We start from the raw sequence: 22768 nt of genomic DNA, 5'->3' as shown, positions 1-22768 counted from the left end.
AGACAGAATGGACCGATGCTCTCCGCACAAGGACGAGGAATGACACAGACCGAAAACAAATGCCCCAAACGACCAAGATGAAGTGCGGCTGCTGTGGGCACGACGAGAACCGAGCCGGTGAGTGCCCCGAGCAAAGGCCATATCTGTGCCAACAGCGGGAATCCCATTCACTTTGCAGCAGTTTACAGGAAGAAACCCCAGGGAAAGGATTCCAGAAGCCAGAGGCCGCTATCCAGAGCGGAGCACCAACTGTCCATCACGAACATAGTGCAACAAGAAGAACCTAAAGCAGCCAGTCGAACATACCAGAGACTAGAAGACTCATCCCCCAACAAGGAAGAGACCTTCCTCATCTCCTTTATGCGAGAACTAAAACACTGCAGCAAGCCTCGACCAATGTGTGTCATCAAGATAGCCAGATCCGAAGCCAAAGCCATTATCGACACAGGAGCATCGGTCAATGTAATGGGCACCCAGCAATACCACCACCTCCAGCCCAAACTGCCTTTCACACCATCCCTGACCAAAATGTTCACCTATGGAAGCCAATACCCCTAAAAGGGTGGATGTCAGTACCAGTGAGATCAGAAGGGCAGGAAGTCATGCTGATGACCCACATCATAGACAGCGAAAATGAGACCCTTATTGGCAGCCACACTACAGAAGACCTAGGACTGGTGTCCTTCGTCAGGAGCGTCCGGACGCACCAGGTTGATAACATCCTGAACCAATTTCCTAAGCTATTCCAGGGGCTAGGCTGCTTTAAGTGCACGCCCATCAAGCTGCACTTCAAGAAAAATTGGTTACCCAAGGGGTGCTAAGACACCAATGCGTCCTGTCCCACCTCAGGCCCCTGTTTGAGAAGAAGCTCGAAAAGCTAGAAAGACAAGAAGTGATCGAAAAAGTCTCGGGTACAACACCCTGGGTCTCCTTAATGGTGATCAGCGAGAAGCCCAAACAGCCGGAGACAATACGTGTGACAGTGAAACAGTGATTGCTGCTAATATATTGTACTCTAGTTAATACCTGTATTTTAATCAGTGTGTAAACGCTTAAATATTATTATGGAATTGACTGTATTAATGCAATTTTAGATGATTATTTTAATATGATCATAACTCTGTGCATAGTATATGTTATGTAGGTTGCTTTTATCTATTCTTGTTTGTAATGATTTTAATTAATCAACAAATAAAAAAATCAATCACTTCAATACGGCTGTGCATCGATATGAGGCTACCCAACCGCATCATCAAGCGTAGCGATTCATCACACCAACCATGGATGACATAATCACAGATGTCAAGGGATCCAGATGGTTTTCCAAATTGGACCTCAACGCCCGGTATCACCAACTACCCCTGGTGGAGGAGAGCAGGTACAGCATGACGTTCAGTACGCACCTGGGACTGCAGCAGTACAAGCGTCGAAACTTCAGAATATCATCAGCTGCTGAAGTCTTCCCGAACACCATAAGAGAGATGCTCTCTGGCCTACCCGGTGTCCTGAATGTCAGCGACAGCACATTAATCCATTCTGCCGCTGCAGTGGACCACCACAAGCAGCTGAAAGAAACCCTACAGTGTCTCCGTGAACACAGGGTGACACTGCACCGGGACAAATGCTCGTTTTCCAACTACCATTAGAATTCATTGGATACATATTCAACCAGGAAGGCATCCAAGTGGATCCCCGCAGGTCACAAGCAATCAGAAGTGTGCCTGCCCCCAGCTCACCTTCGTAAGTAAGGAGCTTCCTCTGCATGGCCACCAACTGCGGGAGGTTCATCCCATACCTCCAACCCTGGCGGAACTGATACAGGACCTCACGAAAGCGGAAGCCAAATGGATCTGGGGCCACATGAAGAAGGGGCACTCCAGAGCATCAAGGATGCCCTCCTCAGTGAGGCCACGCTGGCACATTTCAACCCTGATAGACGCACTAGATTACAGGTGAATGCCGGCTCTGTGGGGTTTGGAGCAGCACTAACCCAAAAACAGGAACCCCGGCAATGGGCTGCCCTCACATTCCCCAGCAAGCTGTTGACTCCAACTGTAGCTAGGTATGCCCAGATCGAGTGCAAGGGTGGTGCCATCAAGTGGGCATGCAACCACTTCCACTTATACCTGAGCGGCGAACCCTTCACTGTTGTGACCGACCATCAGTCACTGGTCCGGCTCTTCAATGGGCCAGCTCATCATCCGCCACAGCAGATCGAAAGGTGGACCATCCAGCTGCAAGACTACCAAATGAAGGTGGTCTACTGCCCAGGGGCCAAGAACCCCGCAGACTTCTTATCTCGACACCCCACACCAGTGGAAGAGTTCGAACTTCCTGAGGGCTCAGAACAGCATATCCTGATGATCTCGATGGAAGCATGTCCCCAGGTGATGACTCTTGACAACATTAAGAGGGCAGCCAAACTTGACCCAGTCTATACAAGGACTATCCAGGCCATCCACAACGGTTTGCGGAGGGATTGCCTCTGGCTTGCGAATGCCTGGACTTCGGAGGACAATTAGAAACCGACCAAGATGTGGAGAGTGGGAAATGAGCTGAGTGCTACTCAGGATGGAATCAGGTTGTGAGGTTCTCGCCTCATGATCCCACAGACACTAAGGCAGCAAGTCATGCAACTAGCACATGGCAGACACCATGGCACCACCAAGATGCAGCCCAGAATGAGAGAAAAAGTGTGGTTTCCAGAGCTAGAGGCGATGGTAGAGGACTTAGTGTGCCAATGCCATGCCTGCCAGATGACAGGCCGGCCAGAACACCCAGCTCCAGTAATATCGGAAGAACCCTGCACCGATCCATGGTGAAAACTAAGTATGGACTTCGGAAGTTCCCCCTGAGGGAAGACCACGCTTGTCGTGGTGGACGCACATTCCAAGTACCCGATAGTAGAAATAATTCCTGCAACAGCTTTCACTCATGCGTTGCCCGTCCTCAAGATAGCATTTGCGACCTTCGGATCCCCAGCTGAGATTCAGAGTGAAAATGGGCCCACGTTCCATGGAGCTGAGTTCACCAAATTCCTTAGCCAACAAGGAATCCACCACTACTGAATCACCTCACAGTAGCCATAGGCTAATGGCGCCGTGTAGAGGTTCATGCGCAAGCTGAACAAAATGTTGCACATCGCCCTAGTTGAACAGGCTGACCTGGAACAACATCTGAACCTATTCCTCCGAGAATACTGGAGCACCCCCCACTGTATGACACTACAGACTACATTGTCGCTGGTGTTCAATGGGCCAAGGATGGATCTGATCCCTGTCTGTCCGGGATGTACGCCTCCACCTCATGACAAATAAGGCACCCAGGCACGCCGGGAGTGGCAGAATGAACAAGCCAGCGTGCAACACCATGTGTTCCCGAGGTCAATACTGCAGGGAGCCACAGTAATCCCCAAGGACGGTCGACCCGGTGGTAAGTTCAGAACCACACATGAACCAGGAACTTGGACTGTTATTACCAACAGCTGCACAATTGTGACGTCCGGGAAAGGGACTGAGGAAGTATCATGTAATGTCTCTTGGTTCAAGGACATTCCATCATCTCGCTTCCAGGAGGACCACAGAGACCTTCAGGAATACGACGGGAGCAGCCTCAGTCCGGCCTGGATCCAGAACGGCCTCAGGGACTCTCACAAGACTCCCCACCAATCACACCTCAGCAGTGTGAACCACATATCCAAAGCGAACCCCACCACTACAGTCTCAGGCCAAACCCTTAGCCTAGCCAATGGTTTTAGAACTTTGTGTATTAATCAGATTGGACTGTTGTTAAAGACCAAGTTGAGGATGGATGTAACAGGTCAGTGGTCCTGCTATCCGGTGCTGGAACTGGGTATATGTTGCTTGAAAGGGGAGGAACTGCACGTTGTTCATCTCCCGATCCGCCACCCGTGTGTGTGTGTGTGTGTGTGTATCATTTGGGACCCCAGATAGCTATTGGCTTTGCCCCAGTACACCTCACGACCCTTAAGTTCACCCCATCTCTGTGTGTGAGGCTCTCGGGGCAGGGAGCCCCGCATTTCCTTTCTTCTCGCATCACCGATGTGCACAAGGGACCTCTTTGTCACAAACAGAGTCACTTGGGCTTCCATCAGCTTAGAGTAGCTTTCCCTCTGTGATGTGCACAAATGTAAGGCGATCGTTCCACTCGCCTCAGTGCAAGCAGTCTCCTCACCTTGCACTACTTGACGTCTGCTTTCCCCCAGAGTGCCTTCATATAGATGCTTTGCTTTCTTCTTTGTAGCCACAAGGTTTAGATAGCATTTTAAAGGGGAAAGCCTACTGTGTGGATGTTACCTTTTTGTCAAACTTGGACTTATACAGTGCGGTAGAGCCTTTTTGCATTGTTTACGATTTTCCATTAGGTTTTTGATTTAGCCTACATAGGAAAGATTTCATTTGGTTGAAAAAGTGGGAAAGAACAACTTTTAAGCTTTTGTGATGGGAAAATGTTGCTCAACAAGCAAATTATGGAAGGCACAAGTAAAAGTGGCTTAAGAAGTCTTTCAATTCCCAAACATCCATTGAATTCAGACCCTGCTGATTCTGAATCCTCAGTGGATGAGGGTAGCTAGGAAGGCCAATCAGGACAGGAGTCTGTCAATAAGGGGCAAGTTACTAGGTGAGTCTGTTGGTGGTAACTACATCACTTCAATCTATACAGGATGCCATTACTCATTCTAATGCAGTAGCCTTTAGCGGATTAGTAGATCATTTACCCTGTCCTTGCCATGAGGCAGCCTCCTCATAGGGGCAGATACCTGTTATGTTTACAATTGGAATGGTCACCATGGGTTCCATCTGCGTGTTCCAGATCACGGTAGTTGGGATGTGATCCACAGCAGCCAGTGGTGTCACTGTGTGCTGTCCCTATTTCTCCGAGAATTAAACCCCTACAACTCAGCTGTGACCTCATTCTTGTGTTATTCTGCATAACATATTTTGGGGCTGAGCGGCAGTCCTGCCAAGTACCACGCCTCAGACTTTAGACTAATGCATTTCACTGTGGTGATCCGCATCACTGCACTGAAATGCATTGTCACGCGCTTGCATAGTACCTCAGCCTCCCTGGCGCTGCCTTAACTATATCATGGAGTGGAAGTGTGACAGCTGGCAGCACGCCCTACCTTGCATGCCCGTGCTGTCCCCACTGCAGGCTTGGGTTTTGCTGCGGAGTTGATGCTACTGTTAGGCTCGCTGCACAATGCAACAATATTTCATTTTGATTTCTGCGGCGCAGCTCTCACACAGCCTGATGTCACGGTAGTGCCCAGGCCAGTCTGATACATCCATTAGTCTGGCACCGAGGGGGACATGTCACGTCCAGCTTGCGAAGGCAGGTAGTTAGTTTTGGGTGGAAGTGGCTTGGGCTGGCCACTGGTGTGCTGGCGCTGCCGCAATCTTAGCGCTTTCAGAGCTGCCTGCTGTTCGCACCTGCCCGGGCCGCTATCGCGTGCTGCCCCACTGTAAATTCAAATATTCATCACCGAGCTCAGCTTCACTTCATGGAGTCCATGACCGGCAGTTGCAGTGGCCGCCCAGGACAACCAGTGACTGATTGGATAACAGCATACTTGAGGACAACCTGCCCCTGAATTAAGGAGGGGGCGGTACTCCTGAACTGCCACAGTGACTATCAATCTGCTTGCTTAGCAGAGTCAGTGTCTGCAAAAGAGTCGAAGTAAGTACCAGCCACCCGAGTGTGTGTTTATTCAACACAGGGAAAACAGTACTTGCTGAATATTTGACTAAACCTATTTGTTCACAAGCAAGACAAAATACGTGACAATCGTGATTTACAAAATGACAAGAACATTGATGCAAACATTAACAAATGCCTTTGTATTTGAATGAGTTTTTTTAATAATTGCCGGGTTTTGTGCATATAAGTGTCTTTGGGGGACACGTGAAGGGTTGCAAGAATGTTCTATACATTGGTCATTGGTTCATGTCCCCTCGCTGTGTTTCTATCACAAGTAGCTCCTGTTGTGCACGGATCCTTTCTTGGACGGTTTTGATCGCACCCTGCTGAGATTGTGGAGGGTGTGTTATTCAAGTCTCAAACGGATATGAGGTACACCTATAACAAACAGTAGTTTATGTTCCGAGATAGTTTTGAGCCTGACATTGTTGCAGTGTTACAAGTGAAACTAGTGGCACCAAAATGTTACATGGTTTTGGTTAAAACGCCATTCTGGCTGGAAAAGTCAACTTGGCAACTGTGGTCTAAACTGCAGAGGTGGGTGAAATTAAACGCCTGTGCCAGTAACTTTTTTTGGAATAATAAATGTGCAAATCCTAACTCAAAAATGCATCACAGCGTGTGTGCCATGAGGACTGAGCATAATCTTTACCACACAGCTGGCTTGTCGCCTTCTCCAAAACAAAAAAAGTGTTCAGAAAGTTAGGTCAGTGAGACTATGCAATCAGCCTAGCTGTGGCCTGAAAGAGTGCCTCCCACGCTCCGCTTTCTAATGCAGCCCTGCTTACAGCTCGTGTGGGCAGCATAAATTGAGTGACTCTGTGAGTCACTCTGCAGATTGTAATAAATTATGAACGCCTTCCAGACTGCTTTATCTATTTTCTGCAATTTTGACTGCAGTCTGATTAATGAGTTGTTTAACAATTATTTCTTATGCTTTGAAGCAGTTAACTTAAACATTCTTGTTCCTCAAATGTGTGTAATTTCTGATATTTATGTTTCCCTCCTCTTTTATTGCTTTATTTTGTCACTCATAGTCATTGAAATGTCGCTCATAATTTCACTGAAATTATGAAAATGTCACACATAGCAATCTGAAACCTTGGCAGCTATAGAGCAGAACCTGAACCGAGTACTGGAAAGCATCAGGACGTCATGCCACAAACTTCAGCTCTGGTGAGATAATTGCCAATTGGCATGCACAAATTGTTATGTGTCCGAAGTTGATTCATACTGCCCATGGCAAAAGTGCCTTCATTAGTTTTACATGTCTGGTACTTTACAGGAGGACTAGCAGGTGTAATATTCTTTAAACCTGCGCACTGGCAAACTGTGTGTGCACTCAGATAGTGTTACTAATGAGAAGTGCGCGCAGCGGGATAGGCTCGTGCAGGGCTTTAAGTGGGCAGGGTCTAACCGGTGCTGAGTACTGGCAGATTTTTAAAGGAGTCCTCGAAACGGGTCTCTATCTATTGGGCTCTGTTTTGTGTCCTGGCACAGGCGGTGCGTTTTCATCCGGACTGCAGTGACAGCAGGCACATTGATGTGCGCGTGCTCACACTGCTCACTTCTTACTAGTAGAGAAGTTACGGCATGACGTCAAAGCAGGTGAGCGTTGTAGGGGAAGGGAAATCCTTTCAGGAGAGTCATTTTCTCTCTGGTTTTCCCTTCTCTTTTAGAAACTCAGAAGCAGCAACATTGTCGTGATGTCACCAGAGCTTTAGGTGGAAGCTTTTTCAATATTGTACAAGCCATAGTTGCTGCTAATTTATCTTATGCAACTAACAAGCATTGACAAAGCCAATAGTCCTGACTGGTTGTAGGTATGTTACTTGTATCAGAGATCTGGATGCAATGACAGAAGCAGTAAAATATAAGTCAGGCGCCACACTATGCTAAGCACAGATTTTTAGCTTACCTGTATTTAAGCCACGCCCTTAATTACATGGCCACACCCCTTTAACCCCCCCCCCCCCCCCAGGTTTTTTTTATTCCTTCTTAAAGCTCTGGGCTCGTATTTATTTTGACGCGTGCCTTTTGCCTCAAAAGACTGAAATTGGAATTGCGAGTGGCAGGAAAGACACGGGCGAGTTCATGCGTTATGTTGTTTCTGCAGTGTGTGTGCTTCCTGTTATGTTTGAAGTGGTAATTTGCGGGGTGCCTTAACTTGATGGCGGGCTTCTTTTCGTCTTCCTTTGGCATCAGCTTGATGGCAGACAATCTTTATGTGCACACTGCATTTCATGGGTTACCGAGCTTCTTCTTCCGTTTTGTGGTGCACTGTCGCCACCTGCTGATCACAGTGATCAGCGCATCAATTTTAAAACCACTTCCAGCCTGCAACGATCACAATGATCAAGCCGTCTCCTGTTATTCTCTTTGCTTTTCGTATGCTGTCATAACAGTAGTGTCAAGAAGTCAGGAGAGGTAATGTCACTTGAAGCTTTCAACAACACTGTGCTCGAGATGGTTAATAGTGATCAGCTCACTCTGAGGGTTTTACTTTCTGCATTAGTTGCGAGTCATTGGCACAGTGATCTGCACACTCTATTCAAATTTTGCTAACTGAGGGGCATATTATCAATAACTGCGATAAAATTTCGCCACTTTAGCGACAGGAAACTGCCGCTAAAACGGCGATAATGAGCTTGATAATATGCCCTTGCGAATTCCCATAGCAGCCCAGGTTAACACCAGACCTTGGGCTGCTATGGGAAATCGCAAGGACATATTATCAAGCCCATTATCACCGCTTTAGCGGCAGTTCTCTGCCGCTAAAGCAGTGATCATTTTATCGTATATTCTCAGAGTTTGTTACGTTCTTTTATTTTGAGTATTTGGTAGTCACGGTTCACTGGTGCTTACTGTTGGTTCTCACACTATTTTGACCATTGTCAGAGTCTTTGTGTTTATTTTTTTCAGTCACAATTTGCCATAGTCATGCAGAATGGCAACATTTCTACACCTTTTCTTGCTGATCCAGGGGTACAGAAATTACAGGGGAAGCAATGGTATACAAATGTTGATAGTTATATTAGTGTGATTGATGGTGAAAAATGTAAAGCTGCAAGAAACTAACCTTATTGTACAATTGTTTTGGTGTGGAATGGCAAATTATTTGTGATCATTTTCCTATGGCTATTCAACCACCGGATGCAGAATGGGGTGTTTATACTGAAGCCTTTCACAGGTTAAGCACCCAATTCATGTTGCCGGTGTGGGTCAAAAACACACTTGGCAAATTTGAAAGAATGCCTTGTTTTGGATAAAACATGTTTAAAGGGCAAGAAAGTGGGGCATTTCGCAAGGGAGTGCAAGAATGTACAGGAAGTAAGGTGTATTAGGGATGAAGAGATCCTGGATATTCACGATGAGGAATCATAACACTGTGATAGTGGGGTTTGTGTTATCCATTAAAATGAACGAGGCACAAGGAGATTGCCCCCAAGGGTGGTGATCCAGTGTATGACATTGCTATAGGGGAAGTGAAGGTAACACTTATTCTAGATTGAGGTTCGCTCATAACTACTGATATGGATAAGTTGTAGGAGAAAGAATGGAGTGCAACTTATTTGTCCCCTTCATATACACGTACACTGGCATTTGGGGATCATTGGATTGATTTGATGGGGTACTCTCCGGAAACAATCACTTTCCAGGACAGGGCTATTTCTACCATAGTGTATGTGGCTAGGAAGCAGTACAACATTCTAGGTTGGAGAAGCCGAGGGGCTTTTGGCATGGTTTTAAGACCTGGCACTGAATGTCCTAGTTCTCTAGTTGCTCCTGTCCCCTCCTTGCCTCAATCAGTGAATGACTTGCTTAGTTCACACAAGGCACATTTGAGGGCAGATTGGGATTGGTTAAGATGTCCAAGCAAGAGATTATTTTGAAGAAGAACGCGATACCAGTGGTGCCAAAAGTCAGGAACATCCTATTGAGTGTAAGAGGTAAATTAAAGGAGCATTTGGACAGTTTGTGATCAGAGTGGGTCATAGAACCAATTGACTCCTCCTAATGGATTTTTTCAATTGTTGTGGACAGGGAGATGAGATTATGTGTTGATCTCAGATCTTTAAACAGAAATGTGGTGGACTGTGTTCTCCTCCACAAGATCCAGGAAAAGCTGGCTCATTTGGGTAGTGCCAGAGTGTTTTCTACAATATACCTGAGGGCAGCCTATCACCAAGTAGAATTGGATGAAAAGTCCAAATCACTCACTGCATTCAAAACCCCCTTTGGTGGGTTTAGGTTCCAACATATGCCATTTGGCCTGGATGCAGCTGTGTCAGTTTTCCATAAGTTGATGTCTCAGCTGTTTGGAAGCAACAAATAAGTGATGGCATACCACGACGATATTCTATGTGTTCAGTAAAAATTTGGAAGATCACTTACAAAATTTGAGAAATGTGCTACATACCCTGAGGGTTCAGGGACTTACAGTAAAGAGGGAGAATGACACTTTATTGTGCCAGAAGTAGAGTACATTAGGCACATGCTGTCAGGGCTGGCATCAGACCTAATGCAGACTTGGCAAATGCGATTAGAGAAAGTCCTGAGTCAGTGGATAAAGAACAGCTTAGAACATTCCTAAGCATGTGCAAGTATTATTCCAGGTTTATTGGAAATTTTGCCCTACTAACTGAACCTCTGTTATGTAAGGCTCAGACGTTTGTTTGGGATGCCGAAGAATGTGAAGCATTCATGGGATAGAAGAGATTGTCAAAACCCCTGCACTCAAAGCTTTTAGGGATGATGTTATGTCAACTGTAAGTGTGGATATTAATGCTATAGGATTCAGTGCGGTCCTGTCTCAGAAGGTAGATGGTGTTTGCCTCATGGTGCTTGTCTCTGGTTGAAAGAAACTACAGCACTATTGAGAGGGAGGCGCTAGCGTTTGTGTAGGCAACTAGACAGTTTGCAACTTACCTATGGGGACGGAAATTGTCTCTGCTCACTGACCACAAACCGTAAGTGTTTCTATTGTCTACTCTTACTGCTGTGTGTGCTTTGCAGTCTGCCTCCAATACATGTTTGGGGTGGGTGACAGCTATACTTAGTGCATTCCCTCTACACAGCCACAACCACAGTAAGGGTTGTGTGACAGAGAACTTATCTGCATTCATCTGCATTTTGATAGCCCCATGTGAAAGGGCCTGCATCAGTCTTACACCTGCTGTGAGGCAGGTGCAAGATTTTGACGCATTTGAGTCCTAGGAGTGGTGCAGTGAAATCTGGTAGATTTCACGGCGTGACTTCTACGACCCTTTCTTTAGAGTGAACATCCGCCCTGCATACATTATACATGGTGCAGGCCCCTGGGGCTCTAAGCCTACAAAGACAGTACTCAATTGGACCTGGGAAGAACTCTGCCAGGAGTAAGGACTGCTGTGCTTCGAGGATTGCAACTCAGCTTGACTGCTGCCCTGGAAGAACTGCTTTTCTGCTTTGCTGTACTGCCCTGCTGCCTACTGATCTCTGCCCTGCTGTGGACAAGGACTAGACTCATCTCAAGTGAAACCAGAGTGACTCAATTCTGGCTTACTGCCTGTTATGAAGTCTCAGGGCCATCAAAGACTTCCTTTAACCCTGCAACAGCACCTGGACTCTGCCATCTGTTAGTACAGCCCTACGAAGGGGTGCCAATCCAGTCCTGGGCCCTTGAAAGGTGACATTTGTTGCACTGAACCATCAAAATTAATAAAGTGATAAATTGTGCCAATCAGAATCGATGCATTGCCCTTCGATGCCGACTCAGGAGCTGATCAACGTCATCTCTTCAACAGACTGCACAGCTCGATGATGACAGACAGCATGACTCAATGATGATGCTGTAAAAGGGTTTGTCGAGGGCACCTCCAACGCCTGTGAGGATTGGAACCAACACATCGAGGCTTTAACATCAATGCTTGCTCTATCTAAAGTACTTTTTCTAGGCGACCTGTGTGAGTACTGTAGCCAGCCTGCCCCCCATCATGGTCGGCCTGAACTTTGGACTTACCCCTGTCTAGCGCAAAGTCAAGTAACGCCTAAGCCCTACTTGCTTCTAAGCACTACTTTTTTATTTATTCTTTAAAAAGTCGTAACTCTGGTTTTCACTTATTGAGGGGATTATTTACAAACCCCAGGCGCTGCCAGTATATCACTTTTTCCCATTTTAAACGTGACGCACCAGTGGCGCAAGTGACTTGTAAATAAGCCCCTGGACTTTTGCCGTTTTGGTCTTCTTTTACTCAAAAATATCATCTATTTTTGTAACCCTGTGTGGAATATTTTCATGGTGTTTTCATTGTGTTTCTGTGTGTGTGGGTTGCACAACTACTTTACTCATTGCCTCTTTAGATAAGCCTGACTCCTCTGTGCCAAGCTACAAGAGGATGAGCACAGGTTATCTTTTAGTGTGTATCTAGCTTACCCTGACTAGGCTGGTGGATCCTGTTTGTACAGGGTGCATACTCTGACAACCAGAAACGCCAGTTCTAACAACTCCTTACAGAAGGAAGATTGATTAGTAAAGCAGGATCTGAAAGATGCTAATTTGTTGGTTCCATGTCATCAATCCCACAGACAATTTAAATGGAACAGCAGAACGTTCGCAATCAAGTCTCTTCCTTTTCAGGTTTAACTCAGATTTGCCAATGCTTGTTTTAAATTGTGTTTACTGTCTTGTGATGAAAGAATATTGGAATAAAAAAAGTTGACCCTTTCTCTTTCACAAAACCACATGTAAAAATGCTTTCTCGATTGCAGTCAAGATAGAGCTTTTCTTTTGTGACTATTTTAGTTAAAACATTTCGGTAAAGAACTGATGAGTTTGATGATGACTGGCCCTGTTGGGTAAGAATGTATTTCCTCATTAAGCAGTCTACACATCTTTAATGGAAAGAAAGAGGGAGGCTTCTAGATTTGAATAATCAATATTTTGTTCTATGCTTGTAATGTAGCTAACCATCTTGTGAATTTCTTATTTTAAGTTGATTAGGGAAGCCAAATTTTGTGACGAATATGTGCACAACAATATGAGTGCTGGGTAATGTGAGCAAAGTCCTTCACTGCAGGAATTAGTGGCTGATAAATACCTACATTTTATTTTAGCTCTGCATATTATTATTTCTTAACACTTGTACAGTCACTGTGTCTTGAGTGCAATAAGTCTTTAATTTAGTCTTTGCCACCTCAAGCGCTCCTGGGGCACTACACCACATTCACTTATTTTACCCTTCACAGCCAAAGTCACAGAGAAGATTGTCAACGCCCATCAGACTGACTTCATCGAAGAGAACTCCACCCTCAACCCCTCCCAATCCGGATTCCACAGCACCAAGACAGCCCTCCTCGCTGCCACTGACGACATCTGCACGCTCCTCGACCAAGGCCACACCACAGCCCTCATTCTATTCGACCTCTCCGCATCCTTCGACACCGTCTCCCACCGCACTCTTGCAGCCAGACTCCATGACGCTGGAATTCAGGTAACCGCCCTTGACTGGCTCCGCTCCTTCCTCGCCAGCAGAACCCAAAGGATCAGACTTCCGCCTTTCCTTTCCGAACCCACAGAGATCAACTGTGGAGTACCACAAGGATCTTCTCTCAGTCCCACGCTCTTCAACATATACATGGCCCCCCTCGCTGCCATCGTCAGACAGCTTGGACTCAGCATTGTACCCTACGCTGACGACACCCAGCTCATTCTCGCCCTCACGAAGGACCCCGAAGCCACCAGACTCAGCTTCCATTAATCAATGAAAGACATTGCAGCTTGGATGAGCAGCAGATGTCTGAAACTCAACCCGGAGAAGACAGAAGTCCTAGTCCTGGGACCCTCCACATGGGACAACTCCTGGTTGCCCTTGGCGCCCCCCCATCCCCACGGACCACGCCCGAAATCTCAATATCATACTCAACTCCTCCCTCACATGACCCGACAGATCAACGCCGTCGCCTACACCTGCTTCTAAACCCTCTGCATCCTTCCCCAGATCTTCAAATGGTACCCCCCCAAAACCAGAAAGACCGTCACCCACGCACTCATGACAAGCAGACTGAACTATGAAAATTACCTTTTCGCTGGAATCAAAAAATCCCTGCTACGCAAACTCCAGACCATCCAGAACACCGTGGCCAGACTCGTCTTCGGCATTCCACTGCATGAGCACATCACCCAACACCTGCAAGAACTCCACTGGCTCCCCGTTGAGAAGAGAGTAAGCTTCAAGCTACTCACCCACGCCTACAAATCCATCCACAACAGCAGACCCAAATACCTCAGCGAAAGAGTCTCCTTCCACGTACCCAAAAGGAACATCTGCTCAGCCAACCTCGCCCTAGCAATAACCTGCGCATTCACAGAACCAGAGCGGGTGGAAGAGCCTTCTCCTACTTTGCAGCCAAAGCCTGGAATGAGCTCCCAGTCAACATGAGACGCTCCCCAACTCTGCATACCTTCAGGAGGAGCCTCCAGACATGGCTCTTCAGCTGAACCGGAGCTGCATCCCCCTCCCCCCGAGCCTTGAGAACCTCACGGGTGAATAGCACACTTTAAACCCCCTGATTGATTGATTGTAGATCCAAATTTGTATTTCAGAACTCTAATACAGCTTTATGAAATGAAAGTCTGTCTCTTAAAGCATTATGTAAATACAAGTGTTTCGTATTGAAGGTAAACCAATCGAACAATAAATTAAGATTGCCATATATTATTTGGAAAATGTTAAACTGTTCAGTTAAATCAGTGTCTTTTGTTGCAATTATTAACTGTCCAAGTTCATATCTGATTTTAATGGTAGTACTTTTTTATTGACACACATAAAATAAACTAGTTTGGTGAGAGAATGACACAAAAGTACATGATATTTCAGATGAATACATTGAGGCATTGTCATTGCAAACACGCTGAAGTACTGGTGCTTCTCTACAGGACTGTCTTAGGGCAGCCATAGCCAGAATATGATTGCAAGAAAAGGAGAGCGCCCAGGTCACACATTTCATCAGTAGGACAGAGAGATACTTCCTATAGGATCCCGCACAGGTAGATCCATTGATTTTTTTGGCTTATGTAGGAAGTTTTTTTCTGCATGTTTTAAGCAACCTCTACCTAGAGGTAGTTAGAGAAAGACTTTTAACTTTCACACATTCCAATTAGTAAAATAACTTAAGTCCAATCAAGACGTCTTGCATGCAGGTTTTATCCAGAACTGAACAATCACAGCAAATGCATAACTAAATCAAAGTAATTTGTTTGGAGTATTCTGGCCGATTACAGGAAGTTTGCATGCTAAGATTACCGAAGATGCTTTGGAGTTGAAGCAGGTTTAACCAAATGCATCCTTCTTCCTGCTTTGAGGATGGTCTCTACGCCTCATCATAGTATGGGTGAGGTTGACAGTCACATCCCAGTAAACGGGTATTTACTTTATGCTTGGCCAGGAAGCACACTCCACTGGATGGACAAGATGATTCTAGCCCTCACCAGAGTATACTGCTCGCTGCAACATTATATGATTTGTCTCTGCGTTGTTCATGAAAGTAGCTATACAAAAGAACATTGCTCCCTTCCTGGCTGGTATAAGATGGGCTGTGGGCCTGGCGAGATTCTGGCATCCTAATCTGGCTTAAAAGAATCAGATGAAACCATTTTATGACCAAACCTAGGGTTATGTTTATTACATGTATATAGGTTCAGTAACAACCTAAAGAATAGACACATTATGAACATTACAACTATAAAAAAGGACAAGGTATGTACCTTCGTAACAATGTATCTGGTAGTGATATATGTTAGTTGTAGATTCCTTACCTTATAATTTCCCCCAGGCAGCAGCCTGGATTCAGAGATTTTTTCTTCAGCAGTACCCCTGCACATTCGTTGGTCGGTTCTATGTCCGTCATTGACATTGTGGGCCCAGGATGACGTCGCAGGACCTACATAGACACCACCCATGCATGCTCATGACAGTTCCTAACATGACTTTCCAAGCCAGAATTGCAGAGCCATGAAAGAGACTGACCACTGGTGTGTCAAATCTAGAGCCCTTTAGGGGAGTCCCTACTCCTAGAAATCAGTTTGCAGAGTGGGGAGGTCGGCCGGGATGGTAAGGAATCTACCACTAACATATGTGTCTACCAGATAGATCATTACTGAAGGTAAGTAACTTGTTAATCTAATAGAGATTATTAGTTGTAGATTCATTACCTTAGAATAGATGCCCCAGCAATATCATCCCTTGAGGAGGGTCTGCAAACCGAGATCAAACCAGAAAGTCCCCATCCCTACAGACTTGGCTATCCAGGCAGTGGTGTCAGGTAAATGTGCGCAACGATGCCCACGTTGCTACCTGATAGATGTCAAGGACTGGAACTCCACATGCTAACGCAGTGGTTGCTGCCGTTCTTCTGGTGGGATGAGCACGCAACCCCACAGGAGGGTATTTTTTCGCCAAAGCATAGCATTTTTGATGCAAAGGACAACCCATCGGGAAATTGTCCCTTTTTGAACAGCCCAACCTTTCTTGGCACCCACTAAGCCAATGAAGAATTGATCATCCACCCGGACGTCTTTTGTGTATCAAGATAAAAAGACAATGCACATTTTGGGTCCAGACGATAGAGTCTCTCCTCCTCCTTGGAGGAGTGTGGGGTGGACAAAAGTTGGGCAGAGTGATCGATTGCCCCAAATAAAAAGGCCGATGAACTTAGGAAGGAATGAAGACTTGGTCCGAATCACCACTTTATCCGGATTGACAGATAAAAAAGGGGGCTGCAGCTCACTCACACTACAAGCAGTATGGCAATAAGAAAAGCAGTTTTGAGAGTCAGTAACCTGAGGAGACAGTTATGAAGAGGCTCGAAGGCAGCACACGTGAGAAAGGCGAGCACCAGATTTAAGTCCCATTGAGGCAATACAAAAGGAGATGGAGGAAACAGATGAATAAGGCCCTTAAAAAATCTGTTAACGATAGGAGACTTGAATAAAGCAGGCTGACCTGGCAGTCGAAGAAAAGCAGAGATGGCTGCAAGATATCCTTTACGAATGCCCAAGGCAGATCCCTGCTGGGCCAAAGAAAGTATATACAAGAGAATCTTTGAAAGAGCAGCAGAAAGGGGATCAACAGCCTTTGCTGTGCACCATGCCACAAATTTGTTCCATCTACAGGTGTATACAGTTTTAGTGGAGGGACGCCTGACTGCCAAGATAACATCACAGACTTCGGGCAGAAGGTTGAAAACTGTCAATTGCGCTGCTCAATCTGCAAGGAGGTGGAGACTAGACAGGTTCGGGTGAAGAACCCTTCCCTGTTGCTGCGACAGAAGATCCTCCTGAAGGGGCAGTCTGATCGGAGGTTCGATAGTCATGCTCAGAAGTTCGGGGTACCAGACTCTTCGCGCCCTCTCCGGAGCTACAAGAATGACTTAAGCGCTGTCGTGTTTGATCTTCTTGAGCACTCTGGGCAGAAGTGGTACAGGCGGAATGGCATATAGGAGGCCTAAGCTCCACTTGCGTCGAAAAGCATTGCCGAGCGAGCTTTGGAAACTCAAATGCGCAAAACTGCTGACATTGTGCGTTCTCTTCGTAGGCAAACAGATTTGACCAAGGCACCCCCCACCATTGAAAGAGACCTTGCACCACCTCCAGATGAAGAGGCCATTTGTGATCAACTAGGCACCGATGGCTGAGTTCGTTTGCCCTGGCATTCAGGGAGCACTGCCAGGTGTTAAACCACCTGGATTATGTCCTGATGCTCCAGCCACATCCAGAGGCAGAAAACCTCTTCATAGAAGGTCCATGACCACACCCTGCCCTGTTTGTTGCAGTAACACATGAAGGTGGTGCTGTCGGTGAACACCTACACCATTTTCCCCCTGAGAGAGGGAAGGAATGCTTTTAGTGCCAGTCTGACAACCCGACGCTCCAAAAGGTTGATATTGAGGCTGGACTCTGCTGGAGACCAGACGCCTCTGATCTCTGGACCCCCCCTGACACCAGGTGGCCACCCCATCCCAGAAGTGATGCATGCATCACCACTGTTAGATCTGGTTAGGTGAGGGAGAGGAATCTGCCTCAGACCCAATCTTGGTTCATGAGCCACTCCTGCAGAAGGTGTGCAGTTCCTTCCGAGATCTGGACATAGTCAGAAAGATTCCCCTGATGCTGCACCCACTGTAACTTAAGGTCCCACTGCAGAGCCCGCATATGCCATCTAGCCGGATGCAAGAGTCCAGGATACCCAGCAGCCTCGGAGTCATTCTCACCGAAATTCGGGCTAGGGGAGAAAACATCAGTAGCAAAGCCCAAATATCCAAGATTTGCTGCTCAGGAGGATTGGCCGAAAACTGCACTGTATCCAGAACAGCCCCAATGAAAGGGAGCAACTGAGAGGGTGTTAGGTGTGACATTCGGCACGTTGATAGTGAACCCCAGTGAATGCAGGAGATCCGCCGTAGTCTGAAGGTGGAAGACGACAGCCTTCAACAGTTCAACATAAGCGCAGATCAGCTGCGACCACTGCCATCACCTTTGTGAACATCCTAGGGGTACTGGTAAGGCCAAAGGTGAGCACAGTGATGGCACTGAAAGTGCTCATGGCCCACAGTGAATGTGAGGTAATGTCTGTGGGCCAGCGGGACAGGGATATGGAAAAAAGCATCCTGCAAATCCAATGCCAGAAGCCAGTCTCCTGGGCCAAGTGCAGACAGAGCTTAGGGCAGGTTGAGCATTTTGAAGGTCTCCTTCTGGAGGAAGAAGTTGAGGGTCCAGAGGTCTATGATGGGACGCAGGCCTTTGTCCTTCTTGGGTACCAGAAAGTAGCGAGAATAACAGCCACATCCTGCTTCTGGCTGACCTGTTGCAGCTGGATTTTTCCTGGGCTGTGCAGGTACATTGTGGGAAATTGAGTCTTAGCCTCCAAAATCTTCTGTAGTAAAGCTTCAGCAGAAGACCAGCTCGACATCGAGTGTCAAGCCACCATGGTTGACTTGCAAATCAACCTGACCATGCTGGTTTGCTCTTCTGAAAGCTCTGGAGCTCTTCTCTGTGACCTCAAGACAAAGACTTCCAGAGACTCACCCAGACATCACGCTGCAGCAGGCCGCCTTCGTGGAATCAAACCCTTGATCTAGTGAAAGGCTCAAAGATAAAGACTAGGGGCCTGATTATGAGTTTGGCAGTCCGCACCGACGGTCTGACCACCTCATTACAACTCTGGCAGTCGAACTGCAAAGGGGCCCGTGCAACTGACAAGGAACCGCGATCCCTGATGGTGTAGCGGTGGTCTAAGAACGCAATGTGCTTGGTGGTGTCGCTGTGGCATCGCCAGGCCCATTACAAGTTTCCTTACCAGCTACGCCTTCTCATGGCGAAGCTTACACCATGAAAATACTGGTTGTGAGGAAACTAAGGGAGCCCCACTGGGCCCCCTGTTTCCTCTGGGCCTTGGGATACATGCTGGGGGGCACATGATCTGCCCACCTATGTGCATGCACCACCTTTCCTGCACAGTCCATGTCATGCAGAAATGAGACTTTGCACTCTTATTGCTGCGCCTTTCTAAGTGGCAAAGCGTTGGGACCTGTGGACTGCCTGCCAGACCTTGAGCAAACTAGTAAACCGGCGGGCGGAGGCAGGTCGAGTTTGACTCATAATCAGGCCCTAAGCCTGAAGGTAAACTTGTGACCTGGTCATAGGCCTCTGCTTCTCCAACCCATGCTTCATTGTGGCGAGCCTAAAAAATGCACAATGTTTTGATTTATTTGTTAAAAATATATTTTGTTATTTTGGTGTAATTTTGAAGATAAAAATATTCTCTTTGTTTATAAATTAGTGCTGGATTTTTAATATGTTGTGTCTTTGTTGAATACGCTACCAAGTGTTAAGCAAGGATTCATTTTCTGAGACTTGACTTGACCTATTAGTGATTGTGGTATTATTACTAGCTGAGGGTGAATACCCCTACTTATTAAGAACCTACTTTACTACACTAAATGTCAGCTACACCCAGTCCTGTGACCAGAGACAGGCTGCAGGCACCAAATGTCTAAGGCAAAAATATGCCAACTTCCTAAAAGTGGGCTTTTCGGAATTGCATTTTTAAATTGGACTTTACCATCAGTTAAATTGTGATTCCATAGACACCAAACTTAAACTGGTTAGTTTTTCACATTTGGAAATTACACTTATAAAAGCTAATAAGGCATCTCCAATATTATCATAGGAGAGAGATAGGCCTTGCAGTACCAGGACATATAAAACGTTAAAGCTCATGTCCTACTTTTTAAATACATTGCACCCTGCCCTCTGGACTGTCCAGGGCCTACCTTTAAAGGTCACTTATATGTATTAAAAAGAAAGGTTTAGGCCTGGTAAAGCAGTCTCCCAATAAAGGTGATGTTAGGTTGACGAGACACTCTATTTAATCGTATGGGTACATTTCGCATCTGGGTGTTGCAGGAAGTCAAGCCCAGTGGTAGATTATTTAAAGCGACACGAGTTTCTTCAATCACGCCCTACGTTTCATTTGGTCGCTCCTCTCACAGTGTTGCGGGAGTGTACTAAATAATCTACCACTGAGCTTGACTTCCTGCAACACCCAGATGCGAAATGTACCCATGCGATTAAATAGAGTGCCTCATCAACCTAACATCACCTTTATTGAGAGACTGCGTTCCACATTAATAAGAGATTGTGTGTCCTGAGGAGAACCCCGCAATTGGGGGTTTGAAACGCGTCGACCTGGTTTGGTGCCTTTTGTCAATTGGAATATAGCGACAATTGTTTGAACAGCAGGGTTCTGCTTCTATATGCTTTTTCTGACCAAAGAAAATTATGATATGTAAAACCATCTATATGGACAGATAATCTAGAGCTGACAATAGGACCAAAGTGTATGTTGTGTTGTTTGAGGGAAGGATGAATGGATTGGCCAGAATGTGAGTTGGATGTGTTGTAAATTTGTAATTGTATTGTGTATTGAAATTCTACTGTAGTGAATTGTAATGTTTTATATTTGATTGTACATGCACAAAAAACTGACGATTTGTTTATGAAGTAATAATGTTCCACGAGTGAAAAAATGAAATAATAAACTAGTGACAGACATTTTAAAAAATGGACCGGTATGTTTTACTCATAAAGGTCAGCATAAATATTTGAAAGTGACATCCAGTACTGGCAGTTGTGTTGTTCTCTTGGGAATTCCCATAGCAGCCCAGGGTAACACCAGAACCTGGGCTGCTATGGGAATTCACAAGGACGTATTATCAAGCCCATTATCACCGTTTTAGCAGCAGTTTCCTGCGCTAAAGTGGTGATAATTTTATTGCCGTTCTTGATAATATGCCCCCAGGTCTTTTTTGAACTAGGGATCCCCAAAGGATCAGTCCTCTTCCATCAGCTGGCTCTCTGTGAGTCAGTAGTCCTTTTGCTTTTATTGTCTCAGGATTAAGCAAACAGGAGTCTGTCACCTGATCCTGGGTAGCAGTGTCAGTCCCTGGCTACCAGCAGGAGTCAGAGTTCCTTCATTCCTTTTCTTCCAGCAGGACAGCTTTTTTCAGGTGTTGTACAGGAATGAAATAGGAGGTGGTAGGGAGGTGTCAGTCTTAACGGTGACACTACTCCTGATTTGAGTATTTTGCCTACCCAGTCCTGCCTATGTTCTTACCCTACGCCCACTTCATTTTGCAGTACTTCTTATTTGCTTTATTATAAGCATTCCCAGAAGCCCTAAATGGAAGATGGCTAATGCCTTCTTCCACCAGGAACATAAATGACTCTCTCTTAATCACTCTTGTATTTAGTTTTGGTAACCTCCCATTTACCAGGGTAAAAAGTGTTTCTTCCTCCTGATATAATTCGAATTTTGTAAAGCGCAAACAATCACCCTCAAGGGTCTCCAGGTACTGGGAGCCGTCAGGAAGATTAAGCAAGCTATTGCCCAGAGTTACATAGTTCTGGGCTAATCTGCCGTCGCCGCCGGGGATCGAACCCTGATTCCCAGATTCCAGCGTCAGTCGCCCTGGCCGAGACGCCACACCTCTCCTATAAGGGATTGCTGGGAATGATTGGGGCAGGTCCTGTCAGCCCATTTGACATCCCGAACTCAAAAGACAAAAAAGGTAGTGTTAAGCTTGCCCATTCAATGCCAACTGTTCCTGTCCTCTCTCAGATGGATAACTACTGCTAAGCGCGCTGCTTCTACAGCAGTACACAATTACTAGTTACATTGACTGTGCTCTTTATGTATGAGGTTAGATTCTGAAATAAAGAGGTACATCTATGAAAGGAAATGGCTTCATAACAAATTTGTAATCGGCAGATGAGAAGTATGTTCATACAGCACTAAGTTATTGACCCCTAAATGTTATGAGTACATGTGTAGCACCATAGGAGGGGTATGAAATCATAAAAATAAGACAACTTGCATTTCTGTATAGAAATAATATTTACCGTGTTTATTTCTTTCATGTGCTGGGATTGCAGCGTCTTCTCCTCAGTGTTTTTAAGGGAAACATATAGTTCTAGGAACTTCACTTTCTAAAGAAAAAACAAAATAGTTAGACCCAATGATCATTGCATTGGCAATCTCCACTGATCGCAACATGCCACATTAACAACCCATACGTTTTACCCACTGCCCTTATACGTTGTTCCCTTCCTATGTTTTGAGAAATTGAAGGAACTTAAGCATTTGTTGTAGAATAAAGCAGCAATACTCACATATTTATAATTCCCTCACAGTATGAAAATATTTAAGTGATAATTCTCTATTGTGGTCTTGATGGGCTTCGAGATACTCACGGGGGGCTGAACTGCAGCCAATTATTTTTTTCTAGATCGTTATGAATCAGGTTATTATGACCATTGTTAATGTCAAGATTACCTTTGACATTTATGTCAATGACAAGTCTACCAAATCACCCAGTTAGACAGTTCATCCATCATTAGATTTGCCCCAAGGAATTTAGGTAATTCTAAGCAGATTGTTCCTGACAATGAACATCTGACTAGAAGTTGAACCAAATATGAAAAGATACTGCTATACACAAACCGGGTTAT

The 22768-nt window shown here is 45.8% G+C and overlaps 1 protein-coding gene across 1 annotated transcript in view; it reads right to left on the bottom strand.

Annotated features, from left to right (window-relative positions):
* LOC147728381 (uncharacterized) overlaps window positions 1-22768 on the bottom strand; it is a 301676-nt gene that overhangs the window by 79103 nt on the left and 199805 nt on the right. The window contains exon 5 of the mRNA XM_086962165.1: window positions 22160-22246. Within this exon, the coding sequence (XP_086818291.1) occupies window positions 22160-22246 (87 nt within the window). The remainder of the gene's footprint in view (window positions 1-22159; window positions 22247-22768) is intronic.

This window comes from Lissotriton vulgaris, chromosome 3_1 (genome assembly GCF_964263255.1).
Source record: "Lissotriton vulgaris chromosome 3_1, aLisVul1.2, whole genome shotgun sequence".
Lineage (NCBI taxonomy): Eukaryota > Metazoa > Chordata > Amphibia > Caudata > Salamandridae > Lissotriton > Lissotriton vulgaris.
The sequence above is the reverse complement of the archived record's forward strand: the minus strand, read 5'-3'. Positions and strand labels throughout refer to the sequence as shown.